A 10,643-nucleotide genomic window follows, 5' to 3' on the forward strand; every position below is an offset into this window, starting at 1 on the left:
GTGTGTGTGTGTGTGTGTGTTCCAGATACCCCCACAAAGGATTCATGAGCTAATTAGCCCTCCACTCATAACTGGAACCGGGTGTTCTTGGCTCAAGTCCCTGGATCCTCCAAAAATGTTATTTAGATAAGGTGCAGTGCAGCCTAGTTTGGCTTTAGCTCATGGAGGGCAGGGCCACACTACTCATGTGAGACAGGCTGAGGAAGGACAACAGGGGGGTTCTGAGTGAGCTGTTTAGGATCCTGTTTGGTGATGTTTGCCAGACATTTAAGACCAATAAAGAAACAGAAATCAATTGGAATGGGAAAGAAAGGCTCAGTTCAGCTGTGGGAGTGAAGAGGAAGTTGAAATGTATTCAGTGCAGTGGCTTGCCATGACTTGAAAAAGAGTTGGTGCTGGGGGGGACTGAGTGCAGTGGGCACCACCACATATGCTATTCAGATGGGCTGTGCTAACCTATCCTTGTAATAAGTTCCTGTCAGCTTGTTTGCCGAATATGGATCAATGTGTTATATAGTTGTGATCAGTGTTGGCTGCATTTGATCAGCTTCATAGTTGTTTTTTTATTGAGCACATGCTGCTTTTGGCAGTAGCTTAATAATAGCCAATGTATTCAATGATTGATCCTTGTAGGATGAATGTAGGATGAAAAGCATTTTTCTCTGTGCTGAGTTAATACAGTAACAAGGAAAAATATGATACAGCATTACCTGTAAACAATTTAATAGTGTTAAATATATTTTAAGATTGTTTTCCATGTTAGATAGTTCTTGGTGTTGATGGCATTATTATGAGAGTCGGAAGATTTACTTTTGTTTCAAGCTTGCCACTGGCCTTTGGTGTCATCTTGAACTCATTGCTTTGCTTCTCTGTTTTATTCTTTCCCCATGTGTAATATGGGGTGTAGGCTAAAATCAAGTGTAGGGAGTATCTGAAGTCCAGGACTGAAGCGTCTGGAACAGAAAATGCTTGCCTGTAGTATCTGGGAGCATCTGAGTCCCAAGACCTCTAGGCTTAGGCCTGCATGCAGGATGCCTCCGAGTGGAGTATCTGAAGTCCCAGGGTGATACGTCTGGGATGAAGGATGTTCACCAGTTGTAGTGCCATGCGCGGTGTTTAGAAAGATTGAGTTCTGCCTGCTCCATCGATATGGTTTTTGGGAAAATTGAGTTCTACTCAATTAATACAATTTGGAATTGATTTGGCTGATTTGATCTGGAACACAGAATATATTATTAAAAAAACAAACAAACAAACAAAAACACCTTCTGTGTACAGTGACCTGAAAGAGATAAATAAAAAGATAAAGTCCTAGAGAGAGTTAAATGTACTGTGTATAGAAAGTAATGCATATACTGCACTAAAAACAAAACATTTTTAGGTTGCAAAGTCTGCCACTTCAAGCCAGGAATTATTATTGCTATGTGCACTTTTTATTTTTTAAACCTAAATTAGCATGCATATTAGATGCTGCCTTTAGGCTCTTGACAGGGTGCCAATGTGGGCTTTTGATTTGCAGTTCAGAAACCTTTGGTACAGTATGTAATTGTTCACTGGCTTTTTATATATTTTTTCTTAGTCAGATGGATATTCTGATATAAATAATATATTGATTTGTCAAAAGTAAAGATGGTGTCACACTTCATAAATATTTCATTAGGTGCCATTGCAGCAGGTCAAAGAAGGATTAGTAGCTAAGCAGTTCTGCTCCTGAAAGTCTGTGTTATCTTTAATGTCCTTTGTAGAATTAAAAATAAGGAGTAACAAACAAGGCGTAAACATCCATTGGCTTCTCAGCTATACTGGCTGCTATGAGCAGGTGTAGGAAATATTGAACAAACTTGACTAAGAGGAAGGGTCTGGCCTTTTCACTCACTGAGCAGTTACTTGAGTAGTAGAATAAAGTTTCTAGTTATTATGTTTGGTGATTCTAAAGCTTAGATTGACAGGGTTCCCCTGTAAACGTAACCACTTGGGCCCTAATCCTGCAATGATTTCTGCATGGGCAGATCCCTACACTTTTACAGTCAGCTTACTGGGATCATATTTTTTTAAATACCAAGTTTCTTAGTTATAAATAACGTATAGAATCACTTCACAATAGAAGAAAGAAGTTGTCTTTTTCCTTTTTCTTTTCGTCTTTCAAGTCAGAACAAGATCGCATAGGTCACTTAAAGTAGCCACCTTGTTTCATACTTTTTCATTACAGTGTCCTCTATGGGAATAAAATTACAGAACTTCCAAAAGGTCTGTTTGAAGGACTCTTCTCTCTACAGTTGCTGTGAGTATTTATTGAATATTTATTGTATTTTGGGTTAACTGGGGAGAAACTGGGAAAGGGGATGTGTACCCAGAAAAAATGTGTAGGAAAGTATATTCCTATGTGAAAAATTGGAGCACGGTGAAAGCATTAATTTTGGTTTTAGTGGTTAAAACTGAAGTCAGTATTTCTCGGTTATATTGGTGGCTGTGCCAGTTGCCCACAAATTGACCTCTCAAGCTATGCATGTGAACCCTTTGTATGCCAGTAAGCCCAACCATGAAATGAACCTTGATGAATTAGCGTGCTGTTATGGTACACTGAGATCATGAAACAGCAAATATTAACCACAGTAGAAATACCTTGCTGTGTTAACACAGTATTTTCTCTATGAAGTTACTGTGCAAATGATATTTTAATGACATCCATTTTAAATGCAAATATTAGTACAATTTCACTGATTGTTTTTTATAACTTCTGAAATCTTTGTGAAGTCTTGAATTTATGTCCAGTTGCTGAGTCATTTGACAGACTTGCAGTTCCCATGTAGTCTTGTGTCATCTATGTTTTGGTTTAACAGTGGGTATAAAGGAAAATGTCATGATATGTTTATCAAAAATTGTCAAAAAAATCCGTAGGAATGACAGTGGAGTGTTAGGACTATTTAAAAACAGATTGTGTTCAACAGGCCATAAAACAGTAGTGGTATTCTCCAGAGTATTATTTGAGAATCACTAGCTTGTAGCTTTAAAGGCTGATGAATTCAGTAAATAATTTCTACCCACCTAACTAAATGCACGCGCTGTCCAGAAATTAGAGACGGTGATTTGGCAAAATGTCCCAAATAAATAGTTGTGGAAGAAAGGGGGCAAATAATTGATGCGAGAAAATGCAGTGTTTCACAATTATTTTTTAAGTTATGATACAATAGTCATGAATGCATTTTCCTTGGTTCCTTTTGAGAGGGGCTCTAGTTACAGATAGTTTTATTTAGGTCTCAAAGTTGAAAGAAAATCTTTCAGTTTCAATTCAGGGTGTATATAAAAATCACTACATTTGGATACATTTTCTACAGACAGGGCTTTTCTTATCTGAAGTATTTTGGGGCAGAATATTATTTATTCCAATAAAAATCCACCTTTATGTCATAAGTTGAAACTGTGTGAATCAAAATGTAAAATGCACACGTTCTGCACATTTTCCGATGGGCAGAAAAAAAAAAGAAATATCAAAAAGGGGTTGACTTGACAAAAGCATCAAGTTTCATGGTGGTGGTGGTTTAAAGGCTTGTGGGCTTAGATAATGGATTCTTATTTTAGAGCTTTTAAATTTGAAATGTTGGAGCTACCTGGAAGGAAGAGTTCTCTTTGGAGATAGAGTAATGCTGCTGCAGGATACAAGAAGACTTATTTTGTACTTCCAGTCTTTACTATAGCCTTGCATATGATTTGGCAGCATGCTGATTAGTAACATGTAATTAAAAGTGCCACTGCACATCTCATCCAGCTACTGAACACAGTGTTCAGTTCTTTTATTGGCAAAAGGAGATATTTTCCTTGCTTATACTTGTTTTTCCAGGCTTATTTCCTTACTTAGAAAAATACTGCCCACAGACACTGTATATATCCTGAGATTTTGGCTAAGCAATTCAGTGCATTTCCACTTCTATGTGTAAATGTAACAGAATAATTAAAGGATGCCTAATAAGATATTTTAATTCAGTAAAATGCTTCATGCCATTGCTAATTAAGATTATTTATAATACTGAGCCAAACAATTCTTGGTATTTATTTGTAACCAGAACAAGAAGTTTCTTTGTAAAACCACAGTGCAACTTTAGTGCCAGTGAACTAATTCCTTCCATTTTATAATTATCTTTGATTTAACAGATTATTAAATGCCAACAAGATAAACTGTCTGCGCGTAGATGCTTTCCAAGATCTACACAACCTAAACCTTCTCTCTCTGTATGATAACAAGCTTCAGACCATTGCTAAAGGCACCTTTTCACCTCTCCGTGCAATTCAGACTTTGTATGTATACTTATATTTATGTTGTATGTAGTACAATTTTCTATTTAGTTTTATGTTTCTCTTTATTTTCTATAATGTATGCAACCCTTGAGAAATTTTGAGACCAATTGCAAATATTCTGTAATTTTTTTTTCCATGTAAGGCATTTGGCTCAGAATCCATTTATCTGTGACTGCCATCTGAAGTGGCTGGCGGATTATCTTCATACTAACCCTATTGAGACCAGTGGTGCCCGTTGTACCAGCCCCCGCCGTCTGGCGAACAAAAGGATCGGCCAGATCAAAAGCAAGAAATTCCGCTGCTCAGGTAATTTTCTCCATTCAGCTGCTGTTTTTATTTTATTGCCAAAAATGGTGGTTACAGAAGTTCTAACAAAAGCAGCTGGTTCTCTACTAAATTATTAAACATTGCAGAACCTTTTTTGTTCTTCTGTTGAACAAGAGGGAAAATCATGGAAGTCATACACTATTTGATCACGGAACATTACTGTAGTTAACACATTTGGCACTGAATCTGACTAGCGTTAAATCAAACAGAAGAAATGTAATATATTATAGTTCAGAATGAAATGCTAGCAGTTATTCTCTACAAGTATCATCAACATAAATCATTTTTTAAAAGTTCCACAAGGCTCTGGAATATGTGAAAGATTTAAAAATCTCCAGCTAAATACAAAAACATGATATGTTCATTTTACACAGGGAGCTTACCTCATACTGAAATTTACTGTTTTCTTTTTCTAATCTTATTCCATTTCCTACTTACATTTCTCTAAATCCTAACCTTTGTCATATGGTATCCAGCTGCTCCAGGTGCATTTCATATTCTACAATTTATTCAGTCACGAGTGCAAATACCAGACAAGAACTGTTTATTGTCCATGTTCCGGATACATTTATGACTATTCACACTTTGTTGTTTATCAGCTCTTGCTGTGAATACACATTTTTTCATGTAATTATCTGTAGTTAACGATAGTCCATACTTAATCTAATAGAACTCATACTCTGCTTGCTGACATTCAGGTGCATCTTCTATTTTTTCTCTTTTTTATTTAGCTAAAGAACAGTATTTCATTCCAGGTAGGTTTGGTTCTGCAGTAAGACTGACTAACTGCAGATATCCTCCCTCTTTCTCAAAAAAGCAGTTCGTAGCTTTTAGGAAATTGATGCATGTGTTGTATAGTCAATATCCATTAGATAGATATAGTATTCCTGTGTAGATTACTAGTAGTTCTGTTTTCCGATTGAGAGCTTTGCATGCAGCTCCTGATACTTTTTTGTCTCACAGATCTGCACATAACCCATCAAACGTTACTTTTATTTGCATTAGTTAGAAGGTTGCACCTGCTACTTTATATACTAATTGACATCTTTACTTACCTTATATAACTTACCTATTGTAACACCACTGTTTTTAAAATGTAGCTCTGGAGCTGCTTTTAAATACAGAATACCTTACTATCAAAGAGCTAGTACAACTTAAAGCAAATTTCTTGCTCTTCTTCTCTAAACCAGCAGTTTCCTGCTGACTGCCTGCAACTATTGCTTGCTTACCTGTGACACTATAATCCCTGTGTTTGTGAAAGCACAATAGAAAGACTGGAAAAACGTTTTTATTGTTCATTAAAGGCATTCTAAAGTCATGCAGAACATGCATTAGGAATACTTTTCAATGAAAAAGATGCAATTTAAGAATTGAGGATGATAAAGTAACTTAAACTTTACTATAAACTACAGTAATTCTGTGACATTTTCTAAAGCAACTATTAATGTTGGCCCTAGCTCTTTGACATATGTTACTTCACTTACTTTTCCCTTGGTTGTCAAGTGTGTGCACCACTTTCTTAACAGAAAATATTCAGCTACATTATGTTCCTAACAGGTGATGAATAATTGATTGGAAAAAATGCCCAGTTATACAATGAACCTGTTGATTAAATTATAGATATATAATCTGAAAGAATAATTTTTGGTCATATTTTAATAAATAGAATAATATCAACCATAATCAGTTATGACACAAATAAATTTGCTTTTTCAAGCACTACAGGTATATTGTTGCTTTCCAGTGCCTTGAGTACTGGTTTATTGAACAGTCTTAGCCATTAGCATTTAAGCTGGTGTGTTTAACAGCTTTGGTTTTTGCTATGTTTTTATGTTTTCATAGAGCCGGGATGGTCATGTGAAATTTTTTGTGCTCTTCTACTAATATATTCATTTGAGTTTTGAGTTTAAACAAAAAACAGCAAAAACAACATGGACCAATATGCCACCAATGGCAGCACTAGAAACTTACTAGTCTAAAGCAGCATAAAGTAGAGGGAGAGCTGATTTCTTAACGCCCCGCCCCTGAAACACTTGGGTTCCATAATGAGTAAAACAGCTGTATTCCTGCCACAACAAGACTTTTACTCAATTCAACCAGTGTGACTTTTGTCTCTGAATTAGAAAATGTTTTGCCAGAAAAAATTTTAACAGGCGGTTTATAACACCACTATAACTACACATGCAACTCAGGTTTTTCACCTATATGATTTTATAAACATTTTTAAAAATGTAGTTTCTAAAAAAGTTAAGCTCATCAAGAAGTGCTGAGAACTATCTTCCTTAAAGCATGGCCTGTGTACATCCACTTCTACCAAATAAAAATACAATGTGCACTGTGTAATGTTAGAGATGTTCTGAAGTATTTGGGGGATTTAGTTTGAACTGCTAGTGGTGATTTGCTGAACATACAGGTCATATCTACATGAGACGCTGACTAGGCAGTTGTTACTGCGTAGTCATTAAATACTTGCATAGCCAAAGCATTACTGCTCAGTTGCGTCCCGACATGGTTGCCTAGTGATACTTACTGTGCAGTAGTGTCGCATCACAGTTTGTGCCTGGTGACACTACTGCATAGTAGTAATGAGCTACTGTGCAGTAAGCATCTCATGTAGACATGTTCACTGAAGATAAAACGGCACATATAATCTTGCTCATAAGCCTTTTTGAAGTACTTTACATGTAGGTAAGCATAAAATGATAAGCATCATTAGAGATGAGACTTATGCTACCATAGACATTTAAACTATTATACTTAACTATTGACTGTGAGGATATTAACAGTATCCCCACATAATCATACTTGAAGATGATTGGTTGTAAAAGTAATAAAGGAAGAACTTGAACAAAGCCTCCTTTCATTTTAGGTCATAAAAGTATTCCACACATCTATATCATACTTGGATTTAAATCGAAATTAAAATGGTACAGATTATACAGCTGATTGTGTTCTATGCATCTATAACTGTTTTTCCAAAGTGTTTGTAATAATATTTTCTTATGTGTCTTAGCAATATGTATATAAATGAGCAATTTATTATTGGAATACATTTATTTTAAAATGATAAAGAATATCTCATAGGAAGCATCATCGCTCTGTACATGATTTGTAATTATTCCTTATCTAGGTTTTAGTTGAAGTTTTGTATGCCACTTAAAATGAATTAGTGAATTCTTTCCTAAAGATGGTGCTCCATTGCAACATCTTATAGTCAAATTAATCATCCAGTCAAGAAAGAGAGCTTAGTTTCATGTTTTATCTTAATTGGGATTACTCTGTCTTTCTTTCCTTCTTGGCTATCTTTACTTTTGCAGGAGTTCACCATTTTGGCTGTAAGTAAAGTTCAGTGTCTGAACTAAATCACAGTGTACTTCCCAGCCCTGATGCACCTTCTTCTACTAGTCTCAGTCTTTCCACCTTTGTCCAAGAAGAAGCCACAGGTCCTTTGAGCTTCTTTCTGTTTTCCCTGTCACCCACCCTCAGTTCCTTACTGGATGTTTTCTCCCAATATGTATAGGATGTTATCTTTGTTCTGTTGACTGTGGGAAATGGTAGAGGAAACATTTGATGTGGTCTGTTTCCTGTACTTTTAATCAAGCTGTGACAGTAATACTGTTACAGTGGCAGTGGACATTCTGTAAAAGGAATGCCATGTCACTTGGAAGTATTAAACTTGTAGTAATCCTGTACCTTTCTCCTACTCCTTCCTCTTTCCCTTGCTCTTATCCTTGGCCTAGTGGATGCAGTTATAATTTAGCGAGATTTTCTGTTGTGCTTGATCTAACCATGTGGTTGTGAGGTATGAGTAAAACATGGTTCTGTCAAGCACCATGGAACGTCACGCAGCTTTCTACAGCATGGCAAGCTGCTGAGGCTTAAGTCAGGATTACATATTTTAAAACTAAAGGAGAAAAGAGAGTGTTTTAAAACTTACATATTTGAGATGATGTGGTGGGATGGGAACTATAAAAAAAAAAAAAAAAAAAAGGAAAATAGAGGGGTAATGAAGTCCAGTCAACAACAACAAAATTGTAATAAGAGAAAGAAAAGGAAGTGGCATACAAGGATCTATCTAATCTTAAAGCAGAGAGGAAATTTTAAAAGAATCAGTAACATTTCTATGGCTAGCTGTAAACCCAGCTAGTTTGTCTGACAACACAATCAGCAGACAGTACAGCTGTGAAAAGCTCAAGTTGTTAATATTATCCCATCACATGCAGTTGGTCACAATTTTTTTTCCAGCGTATCTCAAGCCCCTATATTTTAATCCTACTCCCTAATGTCTGTTCACAAAGTTTACCAAACATTTTCCAAGTTATCCACCTCCTGTCTACACCGCAGATATCATTGTAACCTTTCAAAAACTGAATCCCATAGACTCAATATTTGTATTTTGACTTAACTCTTCCACAGGCACAGAAGATTACAGATCAAAACTAAGTGGAGACTGCTTTGCAGATCTGGCCTGCCCTGAAAAATGTCGCTGTGAAGGAACCACAGTGGACTGCTCCAATCAAAAGCTCAACAAAATTCCAGACCATATTCCTCAGTACACAGCAGAATTGTAAGTCCAATCTGCAGTAAGGTACAAGTTGCCACTGGAGAATTCAGGTACAATTTTGGTATAGAAAAAAATTCCACAACTTAAAAAACTCAGCCCCTGATTTTTGCATGTTGCACACTATTATAATGAACTTTTCAGCTAATTTTGTTAACAGCCCTGTAACAGACTACAGGCTTGCAGTCTGGGTCAGTTAGCCAACTAGTAACAGGCCACCCACCTAAAGGTCCACAGCTGGCTCAGTCAGTAAATGAGGAGAAGTTCACTGGCTGATGCAGAACTAAAAGGGGGACAGGAGGAAGAAGTGAGGAGAGTGGACCTAAAGTCCCCCACATTGTTCACATAGACAGGCAGGTCTCTCCAAGGAAGAAGGAAGAGTACAGGGTGAGAACTAGCCCATGCTTGTGGGTGTTCATTGTGGATTGTTTATATTTCCTGTTGAGCTCTGTAGTGCAGAGTAACCCAGGGTGTGATGCTTGTATTGGATTGGTTATATTTTCTACTGTAGTGCTGAAGGAACTCAGGCATTGTCACCTGTGGTGCGGAACCCAGAGAAAGACTGCGTTGCTGGGATCAGATTAAGGGAGTTACTTCAAGGGTTCAAGGAATAATTTCAGGCTGGCAGTGCCAGGCTAGCCAAGTGGCTCTCTACAAATAGTGGAGAACAAAGGCAATTTGAATTCTCCCTGCAAGGATGGACATTGAGACTTGTTTACAACAGCTCCAGCTGCAACAGCAGGAATTTCATCAGCTCTAGCTGCAGCAACAGCAATTTCAGAGGGACCTGTAGTAACAATGAAAAAGAACTGCAGCTGCAACAGCAGGAATTCCTGCAACAGCAAATGGGATGGCAGCAGAACCTTGGTCAAGGGGGTAGAGATTTTGTTCACCCCAGAAGTGAGGCTAAGGTTCTAAGATGGGACCAGCCAATGACCTAGAAGCCTTCCTACCCATGTTTCAATCAGTGGTGAAGATATACCAGTGGGCCCAGGACACCTGGGCTTTGTGGGTGGTCCCACTTCATACAGGGGAAGCACAAGCTGTATTTTGTGCATTCGGGCCAGAAGCAGCTCAACACTACAGAGTGCTTAAAGCAATGATTCTCAACCACTTGGGCCTTATTAAGGAGGCCTACTAGTGGCAGTTTAGAACCGAGGCCTAGGACCTCCACACTCATCCTGGAGATATGGCTCAAAGACTAAAGGATTTATGCACCTAGTGGCTCCACCCAGATACCTGATCTGCATGAAAACTGATGGCCCTGGAGCAATTTCATGGTGTCTTCCCAGCAGAAATGTACAAGTGGGTATACCACCTCCATGTGATCACTCTAGCAGAAACGCGGATCTATGAAAACTCCTGGCACTCTGGTGTAGTGCCCGAAGACTGGAAGAAGGCCAATGTGGTGCCGATCTTCAAGAAAGGGAGGAGAGTGGATCCGGCTAACTACAGGCCCATT

At 37.6% G+C, this 10,643-nt stretch overlaps 1 protein-coding gene across 3 annotated transcripts in view; it reads left to right on the top strand.

Moving 5' to 3' along the window:
- SLIT2 (slit guidance ligand 2) overlaps positions 1 to 10,643 on the top strand; it is a 446,646-nt gene that overhangs the window by 330,061 nt on the left and 105,942 nt on the right. For all 3 annotated transcript variants that reach the window (XM_019552853.1, XM_019552854.1, XM_019552852.1), the window contains 4 exons: positions 2,210 to 2,281; positions 4,150 to 4,293; positions 4,436 to 4,599; positions 9,037 to 9,187. In XM_019552853.1, the coding sequence (XP_019408398.1) occupies positions 2,210 to 2,281; positions 4,150 to 4,293; positions 4,436 to 4,599; positions 9,037 to 9,187 (531 nt within the window). The remainder of the gene's footprint in view (positions 1 to 2,209; positions 2,282 to 4,149; positions 4,294 to 4,435; positions 4,600 to 9,036; positions 9,188 to 10,643) is intronic.

The sequence above is a fragment of the Crocodylus porosus genome, unplaced genomic scaffold (genome assembly GCF_001723895.1).
Source record: "Crocodylus porosus isolate Cpor-Errol unplaced genomic scaffold, CroPor_comp1, whole genome shotgun sequence".
Taxonomy (NCBI): Eukaryota; Metazoa; Chordata; order Crocodylia; family Crocodylidae; genus Crocodylus; species Crocodylus porosus.